This window comes from Anolis carolinensis, chromosome 4 (genome assembly GCF_035594765.1).
Source record: "Anolis carolinensis isolate JA03-04 chromosome 4, rAnoCar3.1.pri, whole genome shotgun sequence".
Taxonomy (NCBI): domain Eukaryota; kingdom Metazoa; phylum Chordata; class Lepidosauria; order Squamata; family Dactyloidae; genus Anolis; species Anolis carolinensis.
Genome location: NC_085844.1, coordinates 227,334,549 through 227,351,269, shown reverse-complemented (window position 1 = coordinate 227,351,269; position 16,721 = coordinate 227,334,549). Strand labels below are relative to the sequence as shown.

Below are 16,721 nucleotides of genomic sequence, written 5' to 3'. Positions count from 1 at the left end.
ATTAAAAAGTTCAATAGTACATAACTGCTTCTCTCAACTGATAAAAGGAACTGCAATCTGGCAAGCTAACTCAGCCATTTAGACCAGGAAAGGGATCACAAACCAAAGGTCTTCTTTCATCTACTGAACCTCGAGATCCTTCCCTCCCCACCTCCCCCATAGTCCTTGTCATAGAGAAAGCGGAATAAGCTATTGGCAGAAGGATGGATCCAGGTACAGGATTTCCCAAGTTCAATGTGAGGAAGGGGCAGGGGAAGTATCCTCATGTCTTAGCCTATTAGACAGCCACTTGCTATAATGCCCACCAGTCAACAACCACCCCTGCAGAATCAGGGATATCTACCTAAAGGGCCTAATAAAGTTAGATTCCACTAGGTGAAGGTTAATCCAAGTGGCTAGTGGAAAGTTCTGCAGGTGGAGATGATACTCTAGCAAAGGAAGCTGTTACATTCCTTGGAAACCATAGTAAACTATAAATATATAGGCCTTTAACTCTCTGGCTAAGATTGAGACCTGCAGAAAGACCATCCACAAAATATGCATTCTTTAGATGGCCCTAGAAACCAAGACGGTACTGTTCATCTATTTCAGTATTTAAAAAAAATGTCTTATGGCAAATTTAAGACCAACATATTTATTTTGTAACAAATTACAATAAGGTTACTATGTTGCTAGGGAACTTAATTTTTTGCCCCACTTTTATTTGCAATAGTGGCTTTTCTGCCTCCACCTACTGCAATCCTCCCACTTGCCACAGTCGTAAAGGTATATATTGTGTTCCACATCATTTGGTGCTGATCACTCCCCAGCTAACCTCACAGAGCTGCCACTGACAATCTAGCACACAGGCTACTAATTTGCCCTTGGAAAAGGCATATTCAATGCCACTCAATTCCAGATGAACCCCTCAGAGCTGCCACCAGGGATCATGTACAGGGGTCATTAATTTGTCTTTGACCAGGGAGCATACTGGGTAGCCGTAACTCAGCCAGATTTCTTATGGCAAGCCCTGAATTGGCAGCAAAATCAGCTGAAGAAATGTGTTACTCTGGTAGTAAGCAGCTCCTGGAGGACAACATCAAAATCACTCTGGTGTCCTCCAGTACACAAATTTGTCTGTGCGGTAATTTCTGGATTTGTTGGTTTATTCCCAGGTGCCATGGAAATTTAAAAATGGGGAGATGAGAACAACACGGTAACACAATAAAATGCTTTTGCAATAAAATGTAAAATAAATTAGTTGAAGAAAAAAACGAAGAGTGAGAGGAAACCTAAGGAAATCTAGAATTGGAAATAAATAAAGCAGAGAAGTAAGGAACCGCTGACTTGGTCTAAAATAAGATGGCAAAGTGAAGAAGAAACTAAGGGTTCAAGCAGATTCAAACAGACTTTCAAGTCAGGCAATTCCCACCTAGCCTGCATGACAATAGCAGTTAATCCATCCCTGAATGATTTCTTCCTTGAGTCTGAGAATTGTGTAGGCCACGTGCTACATGTAGCAGGCTTGAAATAAACTCTGTAATACAAAAACATCCTTATTGGGGGGGGGGGGCAGAAAGGGGGGAGGGAAACAGCCCAACAAGAATTTAATATATTTATTGCCCACAGAATGCCACATCTACTGACAAAAGAGGGGAGAATAATAGAAAACTAGAGATGGACATGGAATGGAGCATGCCCAAAGGAGACATGGCTGGCTGAAACTCAAAACACTGGTGTTGCTTACTCCCTAAGTTTCTAGCTTATCTTGGGGATGTTCTTTTTTGACTGCAAATCTGATCTAATTCCTATCTATACAAAAAATTGCAGTTAGCAAAACAGCTTCGATTCAAACATGAGTTAGGGATAGAGAAGAGTCAGAGCAGGGATATAGGGATATTAAATGGAGAAAGATGGGGGACACAAGGGAAGGAGCAAACCTAGGAGAAGAACTGGAAATAGAAGACTACTATACAGATGTAAAATAATAATTGCAATGATTAAGAAATGTGCAAAGATTACAGTGTCACTCACTTGTGATCCCATCTGTGGAGGCATAACTGGTCTCATAACTGATGCATTTCCCGGGTTGGGATTCTCCATTTTGATATCAAGTGTCTGACGTGTTTGATTCAAGAACTTGAAAAGTAGGATGCAACAATTAACAGCTCTGATTTGAAATACATCAAACAGATTTACATAATATTCAGGCTACACTTTTAACACTACATTAAGCAATGTTACGAAATGAAAAAGAAAATAACTTCTGTTCAGTGGATTGAAACATAAGTATCTGTATATCTAAGCATTGGTTTTCATTCTGATAACTAATAGAATATTGTAAGAGAGATACTCTGAAGTGATGAAAGAATATTATTTGGGGGGGGAGCAGGTTATAGAATAATAAGGAATGAATGTAACTGTTTTTCCAGAATATCAGGTGAAGAAATGTTAAGTTTAAACACTGTCTTAAACTGTCATATATTATTTGCTAAAAAGAAAATGTCCCTCCTGAGAAAACTTCTGAAAGAAAATACAATAAATTACCTGCTGCCCTTGAAGCCTCTGTTGGAGTTGCATGCGAAGTTGCTTTGGTGTATTGGTTCTTGGTCTCATTACATTTGCTCTGGGATGCATATTCTGCATTGGGAAATTGCTCTGTTGGTTCATCTGGTTCATCACCGAATTAAACGCTGCCTGCTGGCCCTGCATGCTACTAAAACCTCCTGGTATCGCTGCTCCCTGCCCCTGGTAGGGCTGGCTATACATTGGAGGTTTCTGCTCAATCATTACTGCAGGTTCTTGCCCGTGAAAGGGTTCTTGTTTTGGTTCTAATGGTTGCCCCTTTAAAAAAGTACAGAATTTTAAAATAATAGTTTGCACATTGCAACAATCTATTAAACATATCACATATTACTTTAACATTCATATTATTTTAAAATCTGAGGGTAGTTTTCTATTTTTGAGTTTTACTGGTGAGACTTTGGAGGGAGCAAGATACCCAAAATATAGTGCATGGCCAGAAATGATACTTGTTTTTTTCATTATTTATTTACTTGTGAGTATTGGTTATCAAAATGTATTAGCAAATATTCTAGTTATTGAGAGTCTGTGGATACTTGCAAGCCTGTGAAAATTGTCAAATTTTGCAGCTGTTTTGTGATGTGTATGTGTGTATATGTATGTATGTATGTATGTATGTATGTATGTATGTAGGTATGTATGTGTGTTTATTGCCTGCTTTTCTGCTCATCAGAAAAGCTCACAAACAATGTACATATGAAAATCTTTCTCACAAATAGAAATCTTTGATATGCTTACAATTCAAGATTCTATGAAGTGAAGAAGTTGCATTTTTTGAGTTACGCATGTTATTTTAAAAAAAACTCCAAAGCCATCACCTGTTAGCCAATTTTTAGTCAAGTGAGACTTCAGCCACCACTAAAGTAGTCTAAGCACAGTTACTAATGTAGTTTACGTCATACGTAAAATCAATTATCACATACTAGTGGTAGAACCGTATTAGTTTCCCCCAAAAACATTTTAACTCACTCAACAAATTGAACAATAAGTACCTTGAGAGAACTTGTAACTTACTTGATTTACAAGATCAGGAATCCCTAAGGCTCTATCGATTTCTTCAAGGCTAGTGACATCTGTACTACTCAGCAATGTGTGTAGCTGATCTAAAAGAGCTCTTTCATCACTTTGGCCATCAACAGTTGGAGAAGAGTATAAAAGGTCATCCAAAGAATTTCTAACTAATTGCCTAGGAAAGTCATAACATTGCAGGTATTAAGAATACTGATTGGGGTTTACACACATTTTCACGGCATTCATTATTCAGTGGTGTGATGGCTCTTCAAAGGAAATACATTTTCCAGTGTTTAGAACTGAAGAAGGCTCGTTTGACAAGTAAAGCAGGATGCAATAAAATGAAAGCAACATCTTATGTACTATCTTATGTATCAAATTGGCAAGCAATTCTGATGATTACCCATAAAAACATCAGTAAGATCAGAAGGGCATTAGAAACAGGATATAAATTTTTGCCATGTTAGATGACAATAAATGCTTAGTCCAATGTTCTCTAATTGAAAAGTTCATAAGTAGGATGTTTCATAAGCTACAATTAATGAAGCTAGATGTAAACATCAGGCCAATTTAGGTGTCTCACTTCTCCTTTTATGTTCCAGCATGGAGATTTTTGGTTTCTTTAAGCTAGAACTCGACACTGTGTCTGAAGAACAGTCTGGTATAATACTCATTTGTTAACTAAATTATTGTGCCGTGCCATTATCATGATATTATGTCATAAAAATAAACAAACCATTTAGCATTCTGGTCTTCCAGAAGAAGAGCAACTTAAGAAATCTTTAATGAATAATAATATAACAGCATCAGTCATTTTCAGCACTTTTGAATTGGTTTGTTTAGAGAACTATTTTCTTTTTCTGTTTTTAATATATTTTTATTTCGAGAATTGCTTTCTGTCTTGCTTAAAATACTATGATAATATTTTACCATGGCAAAAGACCAGAAAATCAGTAGATTAGCTTATCATATTCTGAATCTCTTATTACCTGTTTTGTGAACCTCGTGGACCTTGCTCAACAGAGAGCATGCTGTCAGGCCATGCATTTGGTTGGTTAGATGGTCCTGGATGTACATAAGGATTTCCACCCATACCCATATTAATCTCATTTGGTCCTATAAAACAGTTTAATTTTGGCAAGGAGGAAAATGTTTGTATCATTAGCACAATCAATCCAACAATATTATTACTTTAAAACTGTGAACTTACAATAAAACAATGATACAACTATTTTAGTACTGAAATAAATTAAGCTTTACTAAAAGCACAACCCAAAGGACAAGCAAAAGTGTATAAGAAGACATTTCATAACTTCTTATTCCCACATCCTGACCAGGTATAAAGCTGGCAACACCAGGTTTCTCCCTAAGAACTCAAAAGTAGTATGCTAATTAAATTGTATGCATTTGTTTCTCACCTCTGCTAATGATGCAATCACAATAGCAGAAAGAAGTTTGTAGTCTAAATTAATTATCTTTTCTAATTCACCAGCATTTAGCAGATTCTGGTTTTCATCTACAAATCCATTTCTTTTGCAAAAGGACAAGACAGTCAACTGTCACTCATATAATTCTCAATACACTATCTTGCATGTTTTAATAAGAACTTGCTTATAATTCATGAGACATTTCACAGTTTCCAAGCTATTTATAACCTTATTTCTTTATACAGAACATTGTATGAGACAGATTATTATGACAGCATATTTTCCAGATCAGAGAACTAAGATATTAACAAAAAGGGAGGACCACAAAGTACTTTCAATGCTCCATTAGATTTTAATTATAAGGTTTCTCAGTCTTTCACAATCAATCCACCTATACTGGCTTACCAACTGTCCAAAAATATGGTACATTTTGCTATGTAAACAATCTGAAAACAGATACATATAAGATGCTTAAGATATCCCTGGCATCTGCATAAGCTATAATGAACAAAGACGTGAGTTTCAATAAACAACCATTAGAAGAACTCACTCATATGAATCATCTGTTGTTGGAGCATGGTTCTAGTTCCAGGCATACTATTGGATCTCATGGGCAAACCAGGCATGGACCCACCGACTGAAGATCTAGAAAGGGAAAGATTGCAGTCTGCCCCTGGTCTTGTCATTGAACCAGCACTTGTAGGCTCTATTCTGCTCACTTTTGAGTTTTGTACACTCCAGTCACTTGCTGAATGCTGATTCATGGGCATATTTCTGCTAGATCCCCCTTGAAAAAATAACACATTTAAGTAGATTACTTCTCTTACAGAAAAAATATTGAATATAGTGCAATTTTAATGGCAGGCCTTCTTGTATGGTTCCCTTGGCCAAGATTATGATAGATCTAGGTCCAAAGGTGCTGCCCCATCTCTACAGCATAAGTCACATACAAGCACCAAGGGGTCCCTTCCATAGAATAGCATAGATATAGACTGCCATTTGAAAGGGGTAGCTGGAAAACACTAATCCACATATACACATCGGACCCACTGCTGGGAGCCATGTTTTCATTACATATTAAATATAAATCAGATTGCCCACACTCAACTGACTTTAGCTGCAATCCCGTGTTTACTGCAGCCTAGTAGTTCCATATGCAGAACTACTGCTATGCTGAGCCATTTACATTCCCCAGACCCAATACAGAGCCCCCATCCCCAGCCTTTTCATGTCTATGTCCCTGTCACCAGACACAAAACGATTATATAATCCATTGGAATCTATGTTATCATCTGGCTAATGTAATCATTGCACACCTGATTAAAAGAAAAGAGGAAAAAGCGGTAAGAAATTATTAACAACAGTAACAACAATGTGGTCAAACACATCCCTGATCCCTTTTCTCTCCCCACCAGAAACAGAATGGCTTCTGGGGAGTCTCAGATCTACAATAGGTCCATTCTAGATAGGAGCAACTGAAACTTTTGGTCAAACTGGTATTTTCCGATTTAAATTTGCATTGATCTCTTCTATATACAGTAATCCCATCCTTAATCATATGTTGTGAAATTTCAACCAGAACAAGTTAGCAAAATACCATTCTATCAGTTCTTATAGTTCATAATAGCGATTTCATCAAAATTCCTATAATTCAAAAACAAAATTCAAACAAAATTAAAAGCTTCTTGTTTAAAAATCAACGAACCCATATTAGTAGCAAAATTTTCCTGGTTCTCAGTAATTCTTGGACTACCACCCATCATGCTTTGCTTCTGTAACATGGAAAATGCATTGATACCCCTCACTGGTGCACTTGAACCCACTGATATGGGGCTGTCTAAAGACATGGCTCTGTTGAAAGGAGGACGGGTGTTCTGTACAGGCTGGGGACTTCTCATACCTGTTGAAGAATAAAAATATAATTGCCATTTTAAGACCTGAAAACAAGATGAGCTACCTGTAACGTTAATAAAAGCCTCAGACATTAATTTCTATTAAGTATCACAGACAGAAACTGTTATGCAGATCTGATTAATACTATGACCAAAAGTCTTAATCTAGCTGAGGCCTGCCAAACCTGTGGCCTTCCAGGTGTTTTGGACTTCAACTCCCACAATTCATGGCCATTGGACAAACTGGCTAAGGCTTCATGAAGTTGGGAGTCCTAAACTCCTGGAATATCACAGATTGTGCAGGCATGATCTACTCAACTGATCTACTATGGCCTATGGAAATTTTGCCCATTTCTTTGGATCTGTACAGTCTTCCTTGGTATCATTCACCTAAAATCACATATCTAAAAGTTTAGAAAATGCAGCTTAGAATCATAATGAGAAACATAAAAATTACCTAACTGTAATTTCCATAAGCATCTTTAGCCTAAAAATAGGACTTCAGTGCATATTACTGTTTTCATTTGATTACTTTTCCTTTCTGAAATTATCATTCATAAGCAATCTGACATTAAAACAATCTGAACTGCCTACCTTTCTAATTCCCCTAATTATACATTCTAAAAATGCACTGTGCTTTGATTAAATAAGCATGCACAGCAACCAGGGATTTGATGCTCTACAAACTTCGCAGTGGTATATTGCAGCTTTAGCATTTGCAGGTTTCTTGTGTCTAATCAATAAATAAACATTAAAAACCTTAACCTGATTCTGAAATTCACTATCAAATATTACTCAATGTCTGCAAGATAACTATATTTTAATGATAAATAATCAAAGATAGGTTATGTTTACAGCTGGAAAATTAAAAAATAATATGAAGCATAGCTTAAGTACACATTTATATACTACTAGAAAAACTGTTTACCTAGTGGTACAGTTCCTTGACATAAAGGTTGCTTATTCCCTATATTACTCCCATTTGTAGAGATAGGATTACTGCAAAAATCTGAGTTAGTTAGATCACCCAAAATTGCATCTAAATTGTCCACCAAATCTCCACTCATCTGAAAAAAAAATCACAAATTAATTTCATGTTTTAGATTTCCACTCAGAAAACACAAGCTGATAAAAACTTGAAACTGAAAGACATAGCTGTTTGTTTTAGTTAGGAATATCAGTATGCAAAAGGATCTTGTAGTATCTTAGGGCTTAACTGAGAAAAACAAATTGGTAGCATAAGAAACAAAGGACTTGGAAAGTTATCTGTTTGTATTTCTGTATTCTTTCTCATGTACAGTAGAGTCTCACTAATCCAAGCCTCGCTTATCCAACATTCTGGATTATCCAATGCATTTTTGTAGTCAATGTTTTCAATACATCGTGATATTTCGGTGCTAAATTCATAAATATAATAATTACTACATAGCATTACTGCGTATTAAACTACTTTTTCTGCCAAATTTGTTGTCTAACATGATGTTTTGGTGCTTCATTTGTAAAATCATAACCTAATTTGATGTTTAATAGGCTTTTCCTTCATGCCTCCTTATTATCCAACATATTCGCTTATCCAACATTCTGCTGGCCCGTTTATGTTGGATAAGTGAGACTCTACTGTATATATGGCCAATTTAATTGGGGATACCCTGGAAAATTTAAAACGAGGATTGCAATATCTAGTAACCAGTTAAGGCTTTTTCAATCACTAAAACTTAGTACAATTTATTGGCAGATTTTATTTCTCGATGTATGTGCTTTTGGAATGGCATACTATTTTGTCCCTTATACAAGAAGCGATATTTCTTCAAGGGATTACTCTATTGTGAAACACATGTGCATGCATCTATATATATAAAAGGGTAATGAAATTTCAGCCTAGGACAAAACAACAAAACTACAAATCCCAGAAACACTAAACTTGGCAGCACAACACCTCATCCATGCCTCTACGTTCATACAACAAAAAGCTCCAGCTATTCCACAAAACGGCCAGGCTTTGAGACTGCAAGGCTATTCACTGCTATTCCACCTGGCCAACAAAAGATTCCCATAAACCACAGCAACGCGTGGCCAGGCAAAGCATATATATATATATATAAATTATAAAGAACACTAATATTATATTGTTGATAACTGAATATTCAATTTAAAAATTGGGAAGTAAAAGTTTTAATATCCCTTTGAAAGCAATTTGATATAATATAGTTATTCAGGGTTCAGGTGGTTGTGGTTTGCCGAACCTAATTTGAAAGGGGCTCTTTTCATTCCTTCAGCATATTTGAAAATAAATCCATTCATTTATTTGTTGATCTTTTAAAAAATTCAGTTACTGAATTTAGCAACAAATGAACAAAATCCAATTGCTTGTTCCAAGTAAAGCAGACAATGGATCAATGAAATGTATGCAAGTGACTAATTACTCTTCAGTGACTGATTCAGTTGGTCTATTCTACCTGATAGTAGCACCAGAATGAAAAATCTCACCTCTTCTGTGGGTTCTGTTTTTATTTTCATCTCTTTCTCTTGACTTGACGTAGGGATGGCAGAGTTACAGCACTGTCCCATTTTGCTGTCTAAACATTCTATTTTAGGTTTAATGTCTTTTGAAAGTGAATCTTTTGCATCATCCTTGTCAAGAAGGTATCTAAGCAGAGCATGGTTCTCTTTCTTTTTAGGACTCATTTGCTCCTGTTTCACCATTCCTTCCCCACAGGAAACCGTACTGCTATCATGGTATGTATCTTTGCCAGTAGCTTCAGCAGTGATTTTTGCTACCTCTGCTGGAGAATTACCATTCCGTAGCAACTTATGCAAAATTCTATGCTTCTCTTGCATGTTTGATGAAGAAACCCCTCCAGAGGTAGAAGAGGAAACTCCAGAGGAAGGGCTTGTAGCATTGGTAGATGAGTCTTTGCAAGTAGAGTCTAAGGGAGAGTTCGACAGTGTTGAATGCCCTCGGTCCTCCGACGAACAAGTGAGTAACTGAAGAAGTTTTTTATGACCTTTGCTTTCAGCTGGTCCCCTTTGATCAGATCCTTCAAGACTCTCGTCTTTGCTATCCTTGTTACCAAGGGAGTCCCTGCTGTTTGATTGACACATAGAGCTCTCCACCTGATTTTGCTCAGGAAATATGCCTGGAGGGCTCTTTGAGTCCTGGTTCCCCATTTTACTCTGTTGAGAAACATTCATATTTGGAGAATTGTCCAGTCTGGGACCCGGTGAAGAAAGCGTAGACAGAAGAGATGTTCCAACCCCCTCACTAATGGCCTGAAGAGCACTAAGTGAGCTGCTTGAGAAGTTGTTGCTAGTATTGCTGGCAGGTCCCATTGGAGAGTGCACACCTATAGGAAAGAGACGGAAAAAAACAGATATTGGAGAAAACAGCCACGTCTACATTTATTGATGCCTTCCAGGGAAATACTACATATAAAATATAGTCAGATTATTATTATTACTGTGTTGTTTAACATTTATGCTATAAAACACTCTGGAAAAATACGATAGTAATTACAATCGGGGAGGGAAATACGGCAGAAATTAAAATCAGGAGGAGGGAGAACAAATCCATGGTCCTGGTACCAAGGTTCCCTCCATCTAAACAAGTTTCACCATGTATTGGAAACAGTAAATCCTCATCTATGACCAAATGCATAACAGACTTCAAATTCTGAAAAAGATTTCAGATTCTAAAACAAAACACAGAAAGAAAGAAAGAAAGAAAGAAAGAAAGAAAGAAAGAAAGAAAGAAAGAAAGACAGACAGAAAGAAAGAAAGAAAGAAAGAAAGAAAGAAAGAAAGAAAGAAAGAAAGGACAAGAGGAGGGAGGGGGAGGGGAGGGAGGAGAGAAGAGGAGAGGTGACATACCTGTTACAGGAGAATACTGGTGTGAATTCACTTTAGGACTCCCACGATTTCTAGGAGATATCATTAAATTCTGTTGACTGGAATTTAAGCCTGGGCTGCCATGTGGTGGGCTGCTCATATTTAATCCATAGTTACTCTGATAAGGAGAAGACTGCATTCCTGGCGCAGCGTTCATTGATCCCATATTTCCATGGGCACCATATCTAGCACTGCTCATTTGTCCCATTAAGTTAGGATCTCCCATGCCATAGGTCCTGTTCTGCAAAGGCATGTTTTGCCCAGGCAACATATTCATAACACCACCACCTGAATTTGTGCCCCCGGTGGTGGGTGCTCTGATATTCTGTCCCATTGAACCAGGATTTGGTCGATATCCATTTTGTTCTCTGAAAATTTCACATACACAAAGCATTAGTGGATTATAAATACAGTGATTTAATAATAAACACATAGAATGATTTTCTTATGCATATGTAGTAAATGTGAGCACCTGCACTTGTTATGGCGGAACACATTAACATTGCTTATCAAGTGGTTCATAATATATAAATGTTATATAGTATGTAATTATATAAAGATCGCTTCAAAAAGGATTAATATGTAAAAGAAAAAGTCCTGGTGGTGGTGGTAGGAATCTTAAATTGTGTGTATGTTTATGCATCTTAAAATTGAATAAAAATGTAAAAGGTGGTTCATAAAGAAGTCACTCTGACATCTGACATCAGCGCCACTACCTGTTTTTATTCTTGTGCAAGTATCAAAACCAATACTTTTATTTTCCTGTGTTCAAGCTGTTGTTATATTTATTTATTTATTGATATGAAATGACACCTATGTTGTTCACCAACAAGATGCCAGCCTAAAGGTTTAATAAAAACAAACACTTTTGAAACTGTTGTTTTCACCTTTGAAGAAAGTGAGTGGAGATAAATCCATGGCGGTCATTGGTAACTGGGTTTCGAAACAGTTTACTTTTTGTCTGTGCTATCACTATTGTTCCATCTGCTAAGGAAAACCGATAGAATGGAGTTTCAGAGTGGCCTTGTATATATGCTGTTGGAAAGAAACAGATGCTATCAGAACATCAGCAACCTTTTTAATCAGTATCAAAGCAATAAACCAAAATCTTAAACAAAAGAACAGCTTAAATACTCCTAAAACATAAGTTTTAAACAAAAATCCATAACTCTGCTGCAATCTACCATTTTCTACTTTAAAAAGGCATCTAAATTTATGTAATAAAACAGTAACTTCATATCTGTCCTGTTTTAATCTAATGCTTCTAAAGTACAGTAGAGCCTCACTTATCCAACAAAAACGGGCCGGCAGAATGTTGGATAAGCGAAAATGTTGGCTAATAAGGAGGGATTAAGAAAAAGCTTATTAAATGTCAAATTACATTATGATTTTACAAATCAAGCACCAAAACATCATGTTTTACAACAAATCAACAGAAAAAGCAGTACAATACATGGTAACGTTATGTAGTAATTTACTGTATTTACGAATTTAGCACCAAAACATCACAATGTATTGAAAACATTGATTACAAAAACATTGGCTATTAACAAATTGACTACAAATATAGAATTGCATAAAACGAATTTACAGTAACAACATTGTCGGAAATTAAATCCATAAAAAGTTCAGTCCTTGCTGCTTAGAGAAACAGCTGTGGATCTGAGTGGGAGGCAGACTGCGTTGGATAATCCAGAAAGTTGGATAAGTGAATGTTGGATAAGTGAGACTCTACTGTAATGTGATTAAATGTTCAATTAAGAATGTGCATTTTTAGACAGTTACTAGTTTCTCGAACTAGACACAAAACTTAATTTTTCCTCCAAGTACTTTCACACAAAGGCAAATGAGCACAACTGATCTAGCACATACTGAAAGAACAAATATCCGTTAATTGTATGCATTTATTCAAGGAAGGTGACCTGATGTGTTCTCCTCTTCTGCCCCACTTGCCCCTCCCCTGAATATCAAGAATTTCATTTGTAATACATTACAAAACTAGCCATGAGGGGGAAATGTGTTTAACAATGTCAATTATATGATGTGCAGAAATATATACCTTTGATAAAACCCTGGTCTTTCCAATAAATAAAAGACAGGTTCACCCCATATATCAAATCTTTATACCACTTATCCAGTTCATTCAGCTAGTCTTCACTTACAGATATATTTTACTTATTACAATACACCTATTAAAATTTACCATCACAACAGACAGCCAGCATCATCTTACTTTTTCTTTACATCTTAGTAAAACCACAATTATCAGCATGAGTTATTATTTTGTATAATAAATAAACAATGCCCTTTTTTTACCTTACATGTATTTCTTAATACTAATAGTCATTGTATTAATTTTGAATTGGTTCTAGATGTAAAAGCAAAGGTGGAATAATTTAAAAGAAAAGCTGGCTTCTTGAAATATGGCTTACTCAAATATGAGGAATTACCTTCTTGATAATGGCGTTTGTTTGACCAGGGCTGTCCTTCATTTTGACATAAAAATCTCTGAATACATCGACGGATTGTATCTTCACATCCAGGTTTCATGGACCTGAGAGAGTTTGTATCTATGTTGACAAGTTTACCTGTTGATGAGAAAAAGTATTTAATGCTGGAATTTGTGAAAACACTAAATATTTAAATATAGTTATATTGTTAAATATTTAAATATTGTTAAATATTGTTATTCTCCACCTTTGTTTGACAGGTAGGTAGGTAGTTAACTAATGCTTTTTTTAAAAAATTATTTGATACATCCCAACAATTTACAATTTTTGCCATACATGACTTATTTCAGTATACATTATTCCAAAAGTAACTATTCCTTAAATGACAATTTAAACTATCCATATAAATGTATCCTCCACCACCACCCCCTCCCCCCATTCCCCCCCCCCCCGAAAAGCAATTCAAAATATTGTCATTGCATCAGTTTAACCGTGTGGAACACCTGGTTCAAGGCTCTATATCTTTTGTCTCTGTCTATTTTGTCTATTAGCACTGACCATTTCCTGAACCAGTCTTGTTCTTTTGGGCTGTTTGTATATTTTTTTTCCTTTGGTTGATGAAGTCATTAATTATATATTCTGATATGTAAGCCCATCAAGTTTCTAAATCCCATTTTGTATCATCCCTCCATCCTCGGGCTATTGTGGCTTGTATTGAGGCTGTCATATATTTTAGTATCTCTGTCCATTTATTGTTATCTTCCTTTACCTCTATTGTAAGAGACATGTATCTGGCTTTGTCCCATATTAATTCTTTCCCTATTATTTCTTCCATTTTTTTAAAATTTTACTATAAAAGTTCTGAATTTTTCTACAATCCCACCACATGTAGGAGAATGAACCTATTTCCCCACAGTTGTGCCAACACTTGTTTAAAGTATTGCCCGTTATATGTGCCAATTGGAGGGGGGTTCTGTACCATTTAGAAATTATTTTCCTTTGGGTTTCTTTAATTCTTATATGTTTAATTTTGTGAATACAGTAGAGTCTCACTTATCCAACACTCGCTTATCCAACATTCTGGATTATCCAACGCATTTTTGTAGTCAATGTTTTCAATACATCGTGATATTTTGGTGCTAAATTCGTAAATAGAGTAATTACTACATAGCATTACTGTGTATTGAACTACTTTTTCTGTCAAATTTGTTGTAAAACATGATGTTTTGGTGCTTCATTTGTAAAATCATAACCTAATTTGATGTTTAATAGGCTTTTTCTTAATGTCTCCTTATTATCCAACATATTCGCTTATCCAACATTCTGTCGGCTCGTTTATGTTGGATAAGTGAGACTCTACTGTCCTATCTATCTAAGACCCGATTGCTTTCTCAGTGAAGTTTTTTTTCCTGTTTCCAGTTCTCTATAAGAGTTGTTTTTGTGTTGTAAGTTAAGGTGGTTAGTTCATCATACAATAACCCAGTCATTTATCTATTTCTATTTTCCTTTTAATTATTCTATCCAGTGGGGTTTCTGCTCCTTTTCTTCTTTTCATGGCCTGAACTTTACTGGATCTAACCATGCTATCCAGTTCCCTTGACCACATTTGTGTTTTATTTTATCCCACTTTAATATTTCTCCATTGGGATCCATGATGCCCGCAATCCTTTTGATACCATTTTCCTCCAGTGCCCTAATTAGATTCGTGAATGTCTTATCCTTATTTTCCATTGTTTCTAATGGGAGAGGGTCAATTTGATTTATTTGTAATTTATTTTGCCATTTTTTCCAGATTAGCAACATTGATAAACAGGAGCCCGCTTTTAAATTCTTTAAGTCTTCTCTATCTATTCTCTCTCCCAATTATGTTCCCCTTTGCCATCTATTTGCTTCCTTTTCTATTTGCATCCATTTTTGACCCTTCCCATTAGAATTCTAATAACCTTGCTAACTGGCTTGCCTCATAGTATATTCCCAAAGAGGGGGTTTCTTTCCCCATGTGATAATTGTTTGCTTATATTTTTCCATAGGTGATTGTAGTTCATTGGTATGATATTGTTGATGTTCTTTGGTATATTGCCTCCCAGGTATTTCATCTTCTCTTCCCCCAATTTTACTCCCATAATGTTTTGAACCTTCTTGAGTTCTTCCCATGTTAGATTTTTATGTAATATCTCCGATTTTCCTAAATTTATTGCGAGGCCTGAAGTTTTTCCAAAGTCTTTGACTGTTTTGACTAATTATTGTAGTGAGTTCTCCACCTCCCATAAAATTATCATAACATCATCATCATATAAATTAATCTTACTGTCTTCCTTGCCCACCTTATAACCTTTAATGACCGAGCTGTTCCTTACTAAGTTTGCTAAGGGTTCAATGGCCAGTGATAGTTAACTAATGCTTAGACCATAGGCCACTCACATACATACATACATATACAATATAAAAGTGCAATAACATAAAACAACATAAAAGTACTACATAAAATATAAAACAATACAAAAGCACTACTACTTTGTCAAAGTTTGCCTTAAGATGCATTTTTCTTGGCCAGATTTATTCAGAATACATCTTGCCAAGAAAAACCCCATCTTAGGGTCGCCATAGGTTGGAAGCAAAGGCACATAACAACAAGAATAGAAGTCTTCCAAAGGAATAAATAATAACTTCTTTTAAAACAAGCAGTTATACAATATCTTCTAATTACACAAAAGATGTGTTGTTCTTGTTATCAATGAAAATAGATTTCATGAATTCTACACTATGTTTCTCACCTGAAAGATCATGCCTAGTAACAAAGCTTTCTGTATTTGGTGAAAATACCCTTTCCATTGCAGAGATACGGCGTGCCACACATATCATACAAGACTGCAAATCTGCAATTGAACAATTGTGGATTATATTTTATAAGTACTTTGAAACTAAAAAAACACAAGTGTTGTATAGTATCAATAAAAATGAAGACATAACACCAGCTGCTAATAGGAATTGAAGGGGGTCAACTCAGTAAAATGAGACACTTCCCATGGTCAGAGCACTGGCTACAGGCAGAAATATGGTGAAGAATTTTTTTTCCAGAATATTTTTTTCCCCATGGAAAAATTTATATAACACATACACACAGATGTGTAATTATATCCATAGCTATCTGAGATTTTGTACTACAATCTATCATTTTAGATGAGAAATATATAGTATATGAATGTCTAGTTACTATTTTAAGGAAATAAGAAATGACAAACTCTAGTGCTCAAAGGAACAGACTAATGAATTAATGCACTACAAAACTCATTTCCCATTCACAAGTTTTCTTGCTTTTCAGTCAATCACAGGTACAGGTTGTCAACAAAATATAAGTTGTCTGTGCTCACAGACTTTCACCCATTCTTTATTAAAACTGAAAGTTCAATTAGTTATTTTGAATTGGACTTTTCTCATCTTGAACTTGAATTGTTAAGTATTGCAGACATATGATAAATCTGATAATATTGTTT

General features: G+C 35.7%; 1 protein-coding gene across 10 annotated transcripts in view; it reads right to left on the bottom strand.

Annotated features, from left to right (window-relative positions):
• ncoa3 (nuclear receptor coactivator 3) overlaps positions 1–16,721 on the bottom strand; it is a 132,555-nt gene that overhangs the window by 8,093 nt on the left and 107,741 nt on the right. For 9 of the 10 annotated variants that reach the window (XM_062978915.1, XM_008110108.3, XM_008110113.3 and 6 more), the window contains 12 exons: positions 16,002–16,103; positions 13,228–13,365; positions 11,665–11,812; positions 10,760–11,145; positions 9,380–10,236; positions 7,821–7,959; positions 6,706–6,900; positions 5,551–5,787; positions 4,563–4,689; positions 3,577–3,748; positions 2,527–2,823; positions 2,014–2,118 (listed from right to left, as the gene is read on the bottom strand). In XM_062978915.1, the coding sequence (XP_062834985.1) occupies positions 2,014–2,118; positions 2,527–2,823; positions 3,577–3,748; positions 4,563–4,689; positions 5,551–5,787; positions 6,706–6,900; positions 7,821–7,959; positions 9,380–10,236; positions 10,760–11,145; positions 11,665–11,812; positions 13,228–13,365; positions 16,002–16,103 (2,903 nt within the window). The remainder of the gene's footprint in view (positions 1–2,013; positions 2,119–2,526; positions 2,824–3,576; positions 3,749–4,562; positions 4,690–5,550; positions 5,788–6,705; positions 6,901–7,820; positions 7,960–9,379; positions 10,237–10,759; positions 11,146–11,664; positions 11,813–13,227; positions 13,366–16,001; positions 16,104–16,721) is intronic. The other variant, XM_062978914.1, reaches the window with a different exon arrangement.